Source organism: Fusarium verticillioides, chromosome 2 (assembly GCF_000149555.1).
Source record: "Fusarium verticillioides 7600 chromosome 2, whole genome shotgun sequence".
Taxonomy (NCBI): Eukaryota; Fungi; Ascomycota; class Sordariomycetes; order Hypocreales; family Nectriaceae; genus Fusarium; species Fusarium verticillioides.
The window spans coordinates 339,189-355,796 of record NC_031676.1 but is presented as its reverse complement, the minus strand read 5'-3'; the positions used below and the strand labels follow the sequence as shown (position 1 = coordinate 355,796).

Genomic DNA, 16,608 nt, shown 5'->3' with positions numbered 1-16,608 from the left:
ATGGCGATAGCATACGCGAAGACGGGAGTGTATTGCAGGGTTGGACTTTCCGTGCTATTCCCAGAAATAAATAAGGTCATCTGGGGCTCAACTGAAGGTAGCAAGAAGTATAGATATGAAGGGGAGCTAAGGTAGTGATGATGGCAAATATACAAACAGCTCCTGAGTACCCTAATGACTCTCTATAAGACCATGGAAATCTTTGGTTTCAGCTTTTCACATCCCCGTACGATCGGCCTTAGGTAACTCAATGATTTCTATCACATTATATCAACATATGCTGAGAACCAGACGCTGTCCACCATAAATGCGGGATACGTCAAAGACGTGATGTCGCCCGCGAAGAAAGAAGAACTAAATATGGTATGCCAGCCAGGATATGGCGCAAACCATTTCCCAGGGTCATTCCACTTCACTTCTGTCCATAGATGTCTAGTTAACACAAAAATGGATTATGATAGTGTCTAATAGGATTGCAACATCTGCAATTGAGTCTCAGATAAGTATGGAGGATTCCATAATATTTTTAGCATGTTTCTAGAATCTTTTTCGAAGCTTTCCCGAAATCCTTTGCTGGTTTGAATGTTCCCTTGCTTAGCCAAGATGGGTTTTTAGGCCAAGGTAGCACTATACAGGGAATGAGCACGGCAGTGGGCAAGGCCCCAGATCCCGAGCCCACAGATGACGGGTTTGATCGACAGACGACAGATGGAAGCAAGGGTGTAGTGGGACATGGTGTACATTAATAGATCAAGAAGAGGCTTCGACAAGATGAGTAATTCCTTCACTTTCGTGATGTTACGCAGTCTCTAGCTGCATTTATAGCCGTATACGGAAGTCCACTTTTGCTGTGGCTGCATTTATCCCCCTTACAGGAATATTTTAATCCAACAGAAGCTCTGTATACCCAAGGCCGTGGCACACGCCCGACGCCAGGTAATTGGAGTGGATGGTCTGTTATTAGGCGGCTGAGCAGTCTAAGACAGCCAACATCAGCTCGTCGTTCCAGGATAGAACTTTACATGACCAGGCCGGCGAGGTTAAGAATACATCAAGAGACCATTGATTCGATCTCTCAATTGATATTCATTGACAACCAAGGTCTTCATTCCAGGAAGCAAGCATACAACTTCCAGACTACTCCGCACTCCTGACATTTTTTATTTACAACTCGCCCCTGCAGTCGTTGACCGCTTGTGGCATACGCGTTGTCTCACGGGCAATCGAAACATGCATATATCATGTTGCAGTCGGGGGACGTGCAGGGAGTCGTAATCCTGTTCCAAATGGGCGGTTTGGGTTAGGAGCTAACGTATAAGACTTCTAGGTGAGTTTTGGGTGGTCGAAATAATCGACGTTGGGACAAGGGGGCCGGCCAAAAGGTAAGCCAATAGTGATGAGAATCCCGCATAGGTCTGCATACGAATTTCAGCCTCTCCAACTGTCAAATGCTGATGAGCCGCGCCTCATCTGACAACCGGAGGGCGATGCTGCGCGTGGGGGGCTGATTTCTCGGTGTTACTTATGACCAGCAGTAGGTAAGCTGAGTTAAATTGACTCCCACTAACTTAGTGTGTAAGGCCATGTTACACCGGTCTGGGGAGAGCTGAGGCCAATAAGGCGGCTGGATATCAGTCTTGTAGTACGACTGCGCCAAGAATGGATTCCCTGTAGGGCTCAATGACGATTCCAGACAATTCCCTTCCTTGAACAGCAGAGCAAAGAAGAAAAGGATTCTGAAAACGCATCCCATGTAGGCATGTAGGTCTCAGTCATTGAGCAATAGCTGTCACTCGATGGTTCATGTACTGTACCTAGGTTAGTAGCTGATAGGCACTTGTTGGGTGACATGATATGGCTTTTGAGTAAACCCATGGATTGGATACGTTTCTTTCCTTCATTGCCCAATTAGCCACCTACTACCCGAAGATATCGTACACCTGTAAACTCTGAAAAATCGTTGAAGAGAGAACAGCGTTGTAAGTGAAAAACGCCTCCCTTGTTTCACAGTGTGACCCCCACCTTCTTAATTCCCGGCCGAGCAGCCTTGACGTCTCCCATCCAGACGGGCTCTGGTACCTTACCGCTTCGATGTATCAGACGATAGGTGTAACACAAAGCTGTGGCTACTGGTTACGTTACAGCATCATCTTTAAGCGGAGGCCTGGTCCAAGGGGATGAGGTATCGCATCCACAAGTACAAAAACGCGCACTGGAATTGTCAAATATCGATACAATAATAGAACAGACACTCTTCCACGAGAGCGATGAACTCCGAGAGTCTTTTCCGAAGCCTAGACGAAGCTTGGTTCTCAGCTGCATACTACTAAGATACCTCATAAGTAGTAGTAATGGAACCTACATGATCTCATACGCCAGGAACGTCAATATGCGAGTGTCTTATTCACAAGCTACTACGTAACTGGACCCGAAAGCTTTAACGCGGGACAGTTGTGGCCTGTCTCACATCGGTGTTATTACACGTTTATTGCATTGACGCCTCTGGTCTCGTGTCAGCCAATTACCAGCTTCAAAAGTAACCCCAACAACAGAGCCTACTTTGTGCATACCTAATTCGTAACGCTGTGCGGAGAGTATCACACACCCAAGCCCCCGTTCAAGCTACCCACGTTCGTTATGCTTGCCCTCAAGGCTCACGCGAGACCCTTTTGCCTTATCAAATTGATGTTCCTTCATTGGTTGTTGATTAACCGTGGATATGCGATTGCATCGGCTCCAGTCGGTCAGTCGGCCAGGTGTTGAAATACGTCGCTTGTCTTGATGTCGCGGCCAGTACTTCTTTTCCACACCTGAGGCATTCGACACTGGTTGAGGATAGACGAACAATAATTTATATGTATTGCACTACGCTTCGAATCACATCTCGGCGCTTCAAAGAGCCTCGGATCCGAATGCAAGAAATAGGGTGTGTCTTGATGTGTAGGACTCCCTCAGATTTGGGTATCAGCTAGAACCACATTGCGGCGTAGTGCGATGCTTACCCCCAATAATTCCTCAGAGAGTCTCCTTGAACATCAAAGGGATGTCCTGCGTTGCCCAGACTTTGATGATAGCAGTACAGCATTTCCTATCCTCGATCTTAGATTCACGCCCCTCACCATCAATCTGGTCAGTGGAAACCGCCCCCAAAGGTCGGGTGTGTGAATGAACCTGGAGGATGACAGCTCTCATTTGACCAGTCATATTTCCCTGCAGCCCGGTACTTGAGCGGCGCAAAGAGGCAAGAGCGTGGGGACTCGTGCAAGATGCATTTTGATATCGGCAAAAGAAGCTGTTGATGACAGTGTTCCTTGATCTGTGCTGAAATTCGAGGCCAGCAATCACGAGTCCAGCAAAGTCTCTTATAAAACCACCTGGGTCTCTTCACATTTGGAAGCTGCTTCATAGACATCCCAGTCAGATACACCATATCTCATCCATCCTTCTATCATCATGTCAGACCCTCATTATATTCAAGTCCCTCGTCAGGGGAACCTATCACCTAATATTATATATCAGAGCCCTATGTACTCAGAGCAGATAAACACTTGGTTGCGAGAGGATCATAAGAATATGTCATGGAATGACATTGATTCAATTATTGCATTTAACGCACAAGACAACTCTGAGGCCAGCATCGCGCCATCTGATACCCCTGCTACCCAAGGCAGTGGGAAATAGCTCTATATTGGAACACGTTCTGGTAGAGGTACTGCTGTAATATTCATCATTGAGACTTGTAAATGCTAACGTCATGTCGTCGGGATCAGATCACTTCATTCTCATCGACTGTACACACAACTTGTCTACAGCAGTCGACAGAAGACCAAGTGGTAACTCAATTCCCCTGGCGATAGAACGGAGACGGGAGTGCGTCTAACGATTGGCCATTTTTATTAGTCCCACGGAAAGAATATTAGCCCATCCTGGGCAGGAAGTAGTAAGGAATGAAGAAATGATCGTGTATCTAGGGGGGCTGTGCGGGATAGTAAGGGCAGAATCTACACTTCGTTTATGAGTACCCCGGTAGCTCTCTGTATAAGGCCAATGTAATTATTATTTCCATCTTGGTACATGTTATTCGAGGGTTGCATTTGGGTACGCCCACGAAATTTTGCTGCTGACACAAAAAAGAAGTATGACAAGTCCAAATGGAATGGTAGCACAGAGTATCTGCAGAGGAATCCTCAAGCAACCGGTTACGAAACTTCTAGAACTTTTCTAGAATTGTTCTGGAACTCTTCTCTTAAGCTTCAGCGGCTCGTAACACAGGTCCTTAGTTGACACAATAATTGCCTTCAATGGCATTTGAGGCCAGGGGGATGCTGTCATTATGTTGATTACAATCATCGGACTTTCTTGCTCTCCTCGCTTATGGATCGCTTTATCTTTTGTTTCGCCTTCAACCGTCTTTGCAGACTTCCCCGCGAAGGAAGCCCTAAGATCGTGGCCAATTCTATTTACCGACTCCATGTCAGTTGACAGCCCGGACGGGTCTGTGGATCCAAATGCAGCTGTGGCATGGAACATCGGGGGCTTTTGTGAAGCGACTGGACCTTTTCCTGTTTCTATCACCAATCTTTATCCTTATTCTCGTCAAGTCCTAACTGGGCTCTTTTTTGTGTAAACAAAACTGGCAAAGTTGGGCGAGTTAAGATGACCAAGATTCAGTCAAAGCTCCAGCCCTTCTACAAAGAGCTAAATGAACATGAGCCGCGGCTCATTTAAACAAGGACTGGGAGGCCAGGCAGGCTGACGTAGGTGTCCCGGGAGAAGAGAAGGTCCTCCATACCCGGGCTTCTGGCAATTGGGCACAACCGACCATGGAAAGGGGAAGAGATGGCGTCAGCCCACTATTAGATCTAAGCACACCCCTGTAATCCCCGGCAGCTGTGCAGCCAAATGCCGTTGTGGACTGTCTGATCATCCGAACAACTACGGAGCAACATGGAATCTAAGGTTTCAAGGCCTCAGGCTTGAGCCCATGAATCTGCGTTTCCGCTCGAACATTATGTACCTAGTAGGCCATGTCCATCTCTAATGAATACCATTTTTGGACTAGCTGGTGAGGTGAGTACAGTAAGGGTAGTACCTCCGTATTCTAGCTCCGTTTCGGCAGATCAACGCCACATTGGCCCATTTTCGTATCATTTAGACTCGCATCCATGGTCGGCTGAAGTTCTGAACTATGCCGAAATAGCGCTAGAAGGAATCGCAAATCTTAACGAGGTATCGGCACGGCAGCTAGGTCTTAGCTCCGCCATCCTTTTTTTGGTTTCAAGAAATCTGAGCTCAAAATACCCCGAGAAGAACCTTGCAGTCGCCTGTACATTCGTTCCTTAGTGCAGGTTGGTCATGACGCCGTGGAAAGGGTAAGCGTTTAGTTGGGTAGCTACTAGGACAAGTCGCACAGCTCCCGTCGTATCTGGTTGCGGGTACGTATATGCCATCTGACTGTTCGTACGACATAAGATCGCTGGTGCCTGCTTTTCATGCACGGTTGTATCCCTGCCCCCACAATGGAAATTGACGAGGAACCTAGGTAGGCATGATGATCCTGCTGTTCATCTTTGATTACAATTGTATACCTAGGTGTCTATACTCTATGTCGTTGGTAGTAAGTTGTACGCATAATTGCCAATCATCAGCTGGCCTATCGTCTTGACAATTGGCACTAAGAACCTACTGTTGCACAACTTCAAGATAAGGTAGTCTTCAATGAGAAGCGTACCAATCCGTGAGAGAAGGAATATAGAAGGACGTGCGCCATGCATGCTCGGTTCCTTAGCTTTGGTACCGCCGCGGCATGGAAGCTGGTTGCATCTGCTTCGCATTACCAGTGCGCTTGAGTCAACCCCAACCGCTCAGCTCACTGGCTAGGTACATGCTAAGTTAGGTACGGCCATATTCCGCCACTAAGCTATCGCCGAGCTTGACTGTTGGTTGGTCTCTTTGTGTTACAGGATGGCAGTGACATGAACAATGCCGTGCGCGTTACCCAATATGGAAGTTTAGTTTCCCATCCATGTCAAAAAACTCTCGGCTGTGTATATATCCAGGATATAATTACCCCTCGATACCGTACCAACTATGAGACCCCATTTACCCCAAATGCCATGTCAGATGCACAGATACTTGTTGGCGAATGGGACTTGGACTTTGATGGTCGGCATGGGTAAGAGCTTAAATAACCTGTAGTCTGATCCTCTTCGTTGGCCACTCTACCGATATCATCACCGGTATTGACTCGCGGTTTCGGTCTCATCGGTAAAGCCCCATCATACGGGGCAAACATCCCTGCTATACCTTCCCTGTATAATACAGGCAGGGCTATTTCGTCCGCTTTCATTGTCGCTGATGAAGAGATGCAACATGACGTGTAGGCAACATGTTGCCCAAGAGGCCAGCTGGACGGCGACACTATCGGAACCTCGCCCTTGCGAGTCACGGGTGGAGGACCTCTGCTATACCGTTACGTTCGCCTGTAGATCCTGCGGCTCCGGTCAGGTAGTATCACTGCTGGCAGTTCGAATAATGCGAAGGGCTAGCCCCAGCGCACCCAAATGGTCTAAACAGAGCCTACTACAAAGGTTTTCCAGGGTGGTGCCGCAAGAGCAATGCAATACAGTCGTCCAGTCTGTACTCCGTACAGGACCGATATGTAAACACCATCTCCAACTCTCTGGAAATTGATGGAACGTTGAGATTAGAAAGGGCTAATTTAGATCGGGACTATTGGCGACCAACAATGAGAGAATGATGAAGGCTGAATGAAAGTCTATAATAGATGACCCTACACATCAATCGAGAACGACCAGGCAAAAATGACCAGGCAAAATTGACCGGACCTACCTCCAGCCAGACCGTCGTAAGATGTTCAGAATGCCCAGACATGAGCCAACTCCATGCAACCCATGTCATCCCAGAAGGAGCCCCCAAACAGATCTGCAGACCCAAGTCTACGACCGCACTATCATGGCCCAAGCTTCGGAGCTTACGAATGTCCATTTTTTATGAGTCGCTCCTTGTGACCAGGAGAGACTGAGCACAGTGACGTTCAGAGTGAATGCCCGAGCCATCAGGAGTGAGATTCATCCGTTCCTCGGCAGGATTTTCAGCAATTGATAACGAAACAACCGCACAACAAGGCCTCGGCTGAAATGTTTAGAGTTGTCAAAGATTCTCAATATAGCCCAAAAGTAATATGCTGTTCATTCACATTCGAAGCTTAACATGGTAAATGAGTCTCAGTCTTATCTGTGGGCCACAATTTACGGTATATGGGGATGCCAATCCTTGTTCGTCAGTGACATCTCCAGGCTAGCGAGCCCCGCCACCGAGACAATACCTACTAACGAACATTGTTGTAATTGTGGCCGCAACCGCAACCGCAACTGCGTCTTCCGTCGTCGAGCAAGCCTTGACAGTGAACCCGGATACGACACGACGGGTCTCGTGGTGACGCCATGTCACTCGCCAGCGCCCCCCAACTGTCATCCTTGCTGCTTGTGGCCCCGTCTCTAAAGCTTTGGCGTCTGGGGGGCTGATGCAAGCCCTGCATGCACCCCTGAATAAATCCCTGTATTGCAATTAACTTATTGTCAGTCGGCCCTCTGTGATGACATCCGCTCAAATACCGAGACTTTCAGACTCCAAGTTGCGCATCACCCGCACCGAACCACATCCGACAGATTCTCAAAGCTCCACAGGTCTGACCTCCAGGCTTTGGCTTACACAAGATCCCTGGGCGCTGGGGTATTTCGTTTCCGGGTCTGTTCCGTATTCTATTTGACATCCCAACTTCCATGCCATTGAGTTAGTATTAGCATCCAGACCCAACAATCATCAGTTACACTTCATAGCCTGGGGGATGAAAACATGTTTAATTCAAGCGAACGCCATAAACGGCTGCTAGGTCACAGCGCTCAATTCCACAGAACTGTTGTAATCTCTGGGGTCAGCGCAACCAGAGAGTAGCAAAGTGTCACTCTTATCAAGGATGTAGAGAACTCAGCCCGTTCGTTGCATGCAAGTAAGCCGCGCAACGCAAGCATCAGCTCTATCAACTCAAAACAACGCTCTCATTGCATACAATACAAACACTCGCATTATACATTTTGGTTCGGCGAACCTGCCATGCTGCCAACACAGCCGACAGCCACAAGCGTAGACACCCACCTGAGCAGGAGGAATGTCTCAGGGCTGACTTCGTGGCCGAGTGTTTGAGTAATCTTGTGGATGGCCCTATTGGATGCCTCGAGATTGGCGGGGGCCAAGGACATCTGTTTCATGGGTTCGGCTCTTTCCCAAGGGTGAATGCTCTTTGATGAGTAACTATGCGTGTTGGCGTTGATACCGATCTTACTGAAAAGTTCGCCGAAATCCATCTGACGGAGAAGCCTGCAGCGCTAGGGTCGTTCTTATTGGTGAAAAGTAACAGGACAAGCCAATTTGGCGATCTAGAAGCCCTAAGACTACTCTCGGGGTTTGGTTCGCCGAGAACAATCTTCCTGCTGCATGTTAAATTATCTGAGGTTGAAAACACCGACTTTAGCGATGTTGTTGATAGTGTTTGCAATCACAGGCATGCAGTATATGTAGGTACCTTAGTTTAAACGTTGCGATTAGCGGTGGGGGACAAAAAGCGAATACCGACGGTAGGGCGGGGGCTAAACTGGCGGCTTGTCCCGTTCCGCAAGACAAACTAATAACGTGAGCAATGCGATGGTGCGAACACCAAAAGCCCATCAACCCGCTGCTCCTAGATCCGCTTCCCCAAACTCCCAAACGTACAGTGGTTGGTACCTTGCGCTAGGCTCCACACAGGTGTGTATGTGCATCCAATATGACTGGCTGCAAGAACAGTCTTGATGTATATGCAGTATACGCAATACAACCGCTGAGCTTGCTACCCCTGTGACAATAATCTCTTGCAACCCTCTTGAGTTCAAGTCGGGCTCCAACCGTTGGTAGAATAGGGCCTCTATCGATTTGTGTACGAGCATAGTTGGTGTTATCTTTCAGCTCCGTGAAGCTTTAATTTAGGTATGTGATAGGCTTGTACCGGACATCGCAAACATACATACCTTACCACGGCTATAGTCCTAACAGGGACGTCTCTTAATTGTCGAAACATGACAAGTGACGGCGGATGTTCCGCTCAGATGTCAGCCTTGGATGCCAGAGCTAGCTGTCCTGATGGGTGTCCCGACGGGCGTCCGAATGGTAGTCTGGACGGTAGTCTGATGGTAGCCCGCTCGGATGCTGCATGGTATCAGCTGCAGGACGCCAATCAGGATGATTCCCGCCATGGACGGATCTTGTGAGGGTAATGCAAGGTTAGAACAGACAGAACAAGGCAAAGAAAGGCGGCCAGGAATGCACCAGCGCCATAATGCCCTGGGCACGCCTTGGCAAGTACAGTAACATTGCATATGGAAGTGGCACAGAAAACAAGGGCGCTTGGCCTTTTTCGGAACTTGATATAAAAGAACCAACAAACAAGCCGGCGGAACAGGCGACAACGACAGACATGTACAAGTGAATCTGACTGACATCAGATTCACCAATCTCATTGCCTCTATCCTTTGTCTCAAGACAACATGATTGTTGTAAATAATGACATACCCTGGGTTATCATACTGGGTAGTCAATGGCTACGCTCAAGCACATCTTCCGATGTCTTCTCATCCTCTTCGTCATGACAACACCCTTCTACGTTAAAGTTCCCCGTCAATGGAACCCATCACCCATCATTGTACATCAGAGCACTGAAACATATCATGCTACTCCCTTCCTGCCCAGCGCCTCTAAGTCTGTCCAACCACCTCTCTGAATTGTCCACCGATGCCGCCACGATGGTTCGCCCATCTGGGATCTCGGACATTTATAAGACCTACTTGAAAGCCACTACTGACTAACTCCTATTCACAATTCCAACATCCAACTTCATCTCGGAATGACTGGATGGCAGTTCTACAGAGTACGGTATGGGGTACCTACTTAGAGAGCCCCACCCACCTCTTTGTTTCGCTTGCTGTCATCTCTGTTGTAACTGCATGCTCGCAGACTGCACTCCCCTGCATGCGTCTTGCAATTCTTCGCCGTAACAATCGATGCAGCGTGTGCAAGATGTTACTGAAACTCAAAGCTCGGCAGCACTCACCGTCCGCTTCAGCAGTTCTTTAACCAAAAATAGAAGGCCCCCTGATCCCGCAGATTCTCATGACCTTGATATGCTTGACCCCAGAGCTTTGTTTATATACCAGCAAGCTTCTGGCTTCTCGAGATCAACTTCAGAAGGGTTCTCCATGCAGTTGTGCATATCCTGTGAAAAGACAGCCATCCAATCTTCCTTCCTCACAATAATACACACCATCCTCGCCATCTGTTAGCTTTAAATGCCCGGGCTAGCCCGCTTGTTATTAAGGGGCGCCCAGTAATGAACAAACGCAAGGGAACTGTTCAACCTAATCCGCCGTCCGACGGACTCGTGGTACCGGTAGCCGACTTACTCGAGTGCCAGGTGTCAAACGATAATTTTAGCCTTTTTTCTAGAGCTTTTCTCGAAGCTTTTTCTTTAGCTTAACAGTATAGCTCAGCTGAGGTCCCCTAACTACCCACGATGGGAAATGAGGCTGGCTGGAAACTCTTCATCTGGAGCCGTCGTCATCAGGTGTTCATCTCCGTCTCCCCGGGCATTGATTTGTTTTGTTGTTTGTCGTCTGCTGTCTTTTGTTTTTCGGTTCTCGGCAGCTAAGTTTGCGACAAGGAACCCCCTAAAACCCGGCCAACTCTATTGAACTGAACCCCTGTCAATTCCAGAACAAGACCTAGAACAGATCTGCAGATCCAAGGCTGTGCGATATGCACCTAGGGGCCTTTACTAGGGGATTGGGTCCTCGCTTGTGTTTATCAAAAATCTTGATCGTCATCGAGAAGATGCGACGCTGTCTTAAAAGCGCCTTTCGTATTATACGCAAAACTCTCCTACCAAGGTCATTGAGTAACTTAAGACATCCTTCCGGGCTTTTGACCTTAAGCATCGGTACGGCTTTTGCCAATTGCGCACGAGTCGCCAGAAGAGACTAAACAGGGAGACGTACCAGGATAGACCTGGTTGAAAGATACAGTCTTCGAGGCCTACAACGCCAACCTTCCGTTCTTACTCCCTGGTCTGTAAATGCGTATCTCTAAAGCGGGAAGTTGATATGGGAAACAGCACAAGACTTCTCACCAAATGGGGAACCAATAGCGTCAGGTGTTTGTAGAGTGACTAAGGGGCTTATATGATCAGACACAGTACACGCTGTGGGGAGAGGATACCCAGGGCAGCGAATAGAGGGAGCAAGATCCCAGGGACTGATGACCAGTTGAAAATGAGTATGCTGCGGCTGATCGATGCAAACACACAGACTAGACAAAAGGAGTATCCTTGATGCTTGGTGATCAGAAGTCTGGCTATTCCATATCGGTGCGATGATATATATCATCACCCATAATAGGCAAATTCGCCAGTAACGCTAAGGCATCTAAGCGTTACAGAACAGATCATACCCTCTCCAGGCTCACATCAGAGTAGTTTTCGCCAGAAATTGAAGCTTGACCGACACTCTGTCCTATACTTATCTTAAACCTTGTTTTCCGTCTCCAGTCCGTCCAGTTCGTCCAATCCGTCCAGCCCGGGCTGTCAGAAGTAGAGATGATTCTTGGCAAGCATTGTCTGGGCCGTAAGTGCTGGATGTTAGGGTGGATATGGGTGCAGATGGATCGTAGTCCTGCTCTACTTGTTGACCTCTCCGTCATCTCCATTAACTTTGCTAACTTTGGTATCGTCCTCAAACTTCCGGCCTCAAAGGATGGGCTTCCCTATCGTACATTTGCACAGAGCTTTACGTATACCAGAGTAATGTCGCATGAGGCATATGTTAAATGTCACTGAAGAGGTCATTTTGCATGGTGAGGCTCTCAGACCCGACGCAGACAAGTGACGCTTGCATGTCAAGTCAGGGGTGGTGTAAAGCTGGATACCATAGGTACCTGCCTTTCTGAATCATGCAAGCAGGCGCACACACTTGCGATTTCGGATACTACCACAAGAAAGTCCGACCGTCGAATTAGCAGCTGAGAATTACCTGTCCCTGTCCCTGCCCCTGCCCCTGCCACCTAAACCTACCGCAGATTTGTGGTCAGAGACCACAGATCTGTGGTTTTTCACCTAGACTGACCACAGATCTGTGGTTACCTACCACGGATCCGTGGTCCTGCCACCCAGCCCGTCCACAGCTCCCTGGTGCGTGTCCGTCACGTATGATCGGCTCTATAGTCACATGCCGACGACTTGCCCACCAAATGCACTTCTGTAAGCTTGAAACGTACAATGGAACCTCCAACGGTAGTTGGGTGCATTAGGTAGGAAATTCGCGGCCTCTGGCGCGTGGTTTTGTGTCTTCGTATGGACACGTTTTTAAACGCATTGCCGCACCTTGCTAACCAGCAAGTTGCTTAAGTTAACGCTGAGGTATAATAATCTCTTGGTGGTGGGGGAGACGGGCGGGGATGACGGAGATCGGGATCAAGTGAGTGCCAGGACTCGTGGCTTGAAGCTCATTGCAGAATAAGCGGAAAAGCCCAGAATCTGATCTCATCCGCTTCTGGTCCAGGGTCTAGCGCGTTCATGCCCGGTAGAGGCTGAGCTGCGGGGGCTAGACGTTGAAACTTGCAGGGATTTGAGAGATCATGGCGCTAGTAAGTCCCCAATTGAGTAGTTTGGGCTGATGGATGTGCTGAAGTCGTATTGGGGAACCGCGGATTGTGGATGAGTTGGCAAATGGTTGTCTTGTCCTCACTTGCAAAACCCTGGCACCTGATTCTTTCTGGCTCTTCATTTTCAGAGTACCTTACCTTACCTTGGGATAGGGGTGGGCGATGTCCCTCCGTACCTGGGTAGTTTCTCTTGTTCGTACTTATGCATAGTTGCCTGTTGAGGAGTCTCAGTGCCTCCAAATGGGGAAAATGTGGCTTCGCATCGAGATACTTGGAATCTCAAGGTTTGATTCACCATTTTGGGAGGCAGAGGTTCACTCTGAGCAAAAGCCAGAGCCACATTGACGATAGCAATTGTTCGTTGGCTAGTACGAGGCTCGAATAAACAGAGCTCTGGTGCGGAGTACATCTTGATAATCCATGATCGGCACAATTGAACGAGATGAAGTCTCTGTTGGATGCAATACAACTCGTGCGTGGCATATACTATCAGCTCATCGACATCGATGTATCTTCCTTGCGACTGAAAACAAGGGTATGGCCGCAATTGCAGAACCCCAGACACCCAAACTGGGTAATATGCAATGATGTATGTATCCTCACAGGCGTGGAAATGCCTTGCTGTCGATCTTATTGGGCGCCTATAAAACGCCTCAATATCCATATCCACGCGATGCGTTCTAGTCCAAGGATGGCTAAAAAGAGACATGGGAAGGTACAGTGTTAATATGTCATGGAGCCGAGCCGCCTCCAGGGCGAGGAGCGTTTTGTTTTGTTTATCGAAAAGAAGCACCACCACAATCCACGATTCTAGATGGTCTTCCTAGGCTTCTTCTCCAACCGTGTCTTGAATCCTTCGGGGCCAAACTTTTTGTCTTGATCAAGGTGACGTTGATAGCGCTTCCGAAAATTAGCGCTGAGAAGAGCCGATGAGCTTCAAGGTAGATCAGCTGCTGCGGTGGTTCGGCACGCATTTTGTCGAACACTCAGGAGTGAGGCCAGTGTGCGGCGCACGTTGACTGGGGAAATGGGTGTGATGTCAAAGAATTTTTGGCGGTATTCATCCCGAGTCCTAGAAAATTTCCCTTCGAGGGGAGTGATTGGCAGCGTGCATTACATACTGGACGGCATTCCGGACGTGTTAAAGGCTTCTTCCCGCGGTGGGTCCAGGTTCGCAAAAGGTTCGTCTGCATAGTCATATTCATAGATTATCATTAGAGCTTGGTTATTTCCATGTTTGTTAGAGGTGATAAGAGTCACAAGAGGATTCATTATATTCGTCCCAAAGCAAGTGCCAACCTCTTTTGGTTCTCATGGACCAATTTAGCCTCAACTCATCGTGGCCAAGAAGATAGGTACCTCTCTCGTATTGTGTTTGAGACGATACCTGGTACCATCTCCCAGCTTGACGAACCTCAATGCGCTATACAGTAGCAGGCTTGCGACCAACATCACATACATCCATATCTTGGTAGGTACATGACTAGAGTTTTGACAGGGGTGTCTTGGTCTCTTTTACTTGTACCCCGGTTTCTACCTTCAGAAAAGACCGACTAACCAATCAGAACAGGCTAGGTAGCTAAGAATTTCTGGAATCAAATGATATAGGTTATTGCGATAACGCAATACCCACTGGAACCCACACCACCTTGCAGACAAGGCAACCGAAAGTCGGCAGGGGTTCCAATGGCAAGCTCCACAAAAGTAGTTTGTAGATTACCTTTAGGGACCTGTACAGAGTAGGGAGACGCGGGCTCCTATGTTCTCTTGCTCCCAGGTACGGTGACATGGGTATTGATGCACTGCACTGGTCTTGCATAATAATGGCACCTCATCATCGTGCCGACCGCCCAGTCGTTGTCATTGCAGGGGCTAACAGAGCTGGGACTGGCCTGGCAAGGTCGATTGAGACACGGACATACAGTCTCGAGTATTGGCGAACCTTTCTCTCAATAAGGGACCTGCTGTCTCGAGACAGCCTATTTCTTATAAATGATGACATGTCCCAAGTTCCCAAGTTCGGTATGCAACGACTATTCCCAAGCACATCCTCCTTACCTTACTATACCCCCTTATCCCCTTCTTCATCATGTCAAACCCTCACTTCGTCCAAGTCCCTCGTGGAGGCGACACACCACCCAACATTGTACATCAGAGCACTGAATATTCGGAACAACTGAACGCTTGGCTGCGAGAGGATCCTAAGGATATGCCGTGGAATATCCTTGATTCGATTGTAACGTCTAGCAGTAACACATCTGAGCCCAACCCAAACACCAACGTCTCACACAACCCCGCCACTCAAGGCAGTGCCGAGTAGACCTGCCTTCCACGGCAAGGTGCTCTTCATGCTTCCCTCTCGGTCCAAACGTAACTGACACGATCCATCTCCATAGGCAAGCATCAAGCCATCCTCGTATGCCACATTACTTCGCCCATCAGCGTCCCACTTGAAGCCCTCGACGCAGTAGTCGACACAAGTATGACTCGACTCGGTCCCCGGAACCTCGAACGACAGCACAAGAGACACACAAGGTGCGCGGTTGCATACAGAAGTCAAGGTCTCTGTATAGGCGTGCTCAATTCAGAGCTTGCTAGGTCAAACTAGTGAAGCTCGGGATATATATGTACATCAGCCTCCGTGGGGAGGGATGATGATAACCCTGTATACTTTGGTCAGTACTCTGACAAAACAGGAACATGTAGACAGAACAAGATGTGTCGGTGCGTATCAGGAAACTTTTAATGGAATCATACAAGAATTCTTGTCAAATACAATCTAGCGTGAAGTTTGTAGGTCATCATGTAGGAGGGGGCAGTGGTATTAGTGAAGTGAAGTTGTCACTTACTCAGCATAAATATGTTCATTTAAATCGAACGAACATTTCAGTTCGTCCGGTCTATACCAACGCCCCTCGTAATCATCATCTCAATTGATCCGCGCGACCTTTACGGTCGAGCAAGTCCAGGTGAAGTGGTCCCAAAGATTTGACCGATCGTCCCGCGAATCTGGTCAACAAGAGCCTTGATCATGCCCTGAGGCTTGCCTCTTCCATCAAGCCCATGGACAGGCTCCGTACCCATCGTCGGGAGAACATTATCGCCAGCCGACAGACTAACGAACAACGCGAACGGTACGAGCCAAACACAAAGACCAAAGTACGACGCGATTTGCGCGAAGCTGGGAACATCGGCCTTGTCGTAGTACGAAGTACGTTGGTACGCGCGCGACTGCGTATCGGAGAAATGACGGAACCAAACATAATGATTGACCAAAACGAGAACTACATCTCGTTAGTAATGACTCAATCCCCTCATCCCACAGGCAACATACCACACGATGCCAGGAACAACGGATCCGACAGCTTCACAAAAGGAAAGCGTCTCATATTCCCCAGGTACACCACATGCGACACGATCGTCAAGACAGTAGCCCAGAAGGGCAGACCATCAACCAGCCATAGAACCGTCTGAATGCCAATGACGCTGTAAATAAGACGCGTCAGGAACCGCTTCGCGATAACGCTGTGCTCCTCGACGAGCTCGGACAGGTAGTATAGACCCGATGCGATGGCAAGGGTCAAGAAGCAGAAACCCAGGAGGGTTCCAATGTAGCCGACAAGAGGTAGAATCCACATATTTTTGCGTTGCGTTGTGTTTGGGCGCAAGCAATGGTTTGAGTTGGAGCTCACATGGTGGGAGGAGGGGAGATGGTTATCGGCAGGAGGTTGAAAAGGAGAGTGTTTTGGACACGGTTTTATCTACCAATCAGTAGCTCCATCTGTCGGAAATTAGAGGCTCCGATTCCGATGGTGGTGAGGGCCGCCGCTAAGAAGTTGAGCT

The 16,608-nt window shown here is 48.5% G+C and overlaps 3 protein-coding genes across 3 annotated transcripts; 2 read left to right on the top strand and 1 right to left on the bottom strand.

Annotated features, from left to right (window-relative positions):
• Nucleotides 1–7,233: 7,233 nt before the first annotated feature.
• On the top strand, nucleotides 7,234–7,524 carry FVEG_15762 (hypothetical protein; the record flags this gene model as incomplete). Its single annotated transcript, XM_018904954.1, has 1 exon — nucleotides 7,234–7,524. One exon carries the CDS (start codon nucleotides 7,234–7,236, stop codon nucleotides 7,522–7,524), a length of 291 nt encoding a protein of 96 aa, XP_018751155.1.
• Nucleotides 7,525–14,854: 7,330 nt separating this feature from the next.
• FVEG_15761 (hypothetical protein) lies at nucleotides 14,855–15,085 on the top strand (the record flags this gene model as incomplete). Its single annotated transcript, XM_018904953.1, has 1 exon — nucleotides 14,855–15,085. The coding sequence occupies one exon, from the start codon at nucleotides 14,855–14,857 to the stop codon at nucleotides 15,083–15,085; it is 231 nt and encodes a 76-aa protein (XP_018751154.1).
• A 629-nt stretch (nucleotides 15,086–15,714) lies between these two features.
• On the bottom strand, nucleotides 15,715–16,473 carry FVEG_05919 (hypothetical protein; the record flags this gene model as incomplete). Its single annotated transcript, XM_018894149.1, has 2 exons — nucleotides 16,100–16,473; nucleotides 15,715–16,049 (listed from the first exon to the last, which is right to left on the bottom strand). The coding sequence occupies exons 1-2, from the start codon at nucleotides 16,401–16,403 to the stop codon at nucleotides 15,715–15,717; spliced, it is 639 nt and encodes a 212-aa protein (XP_018751153.1). The 5' UTR covers nucleotides 16,404–16,473.
• Between the last annotated feature and the right edge of the window lie 135 nt (nucleotides 16,474–16,608).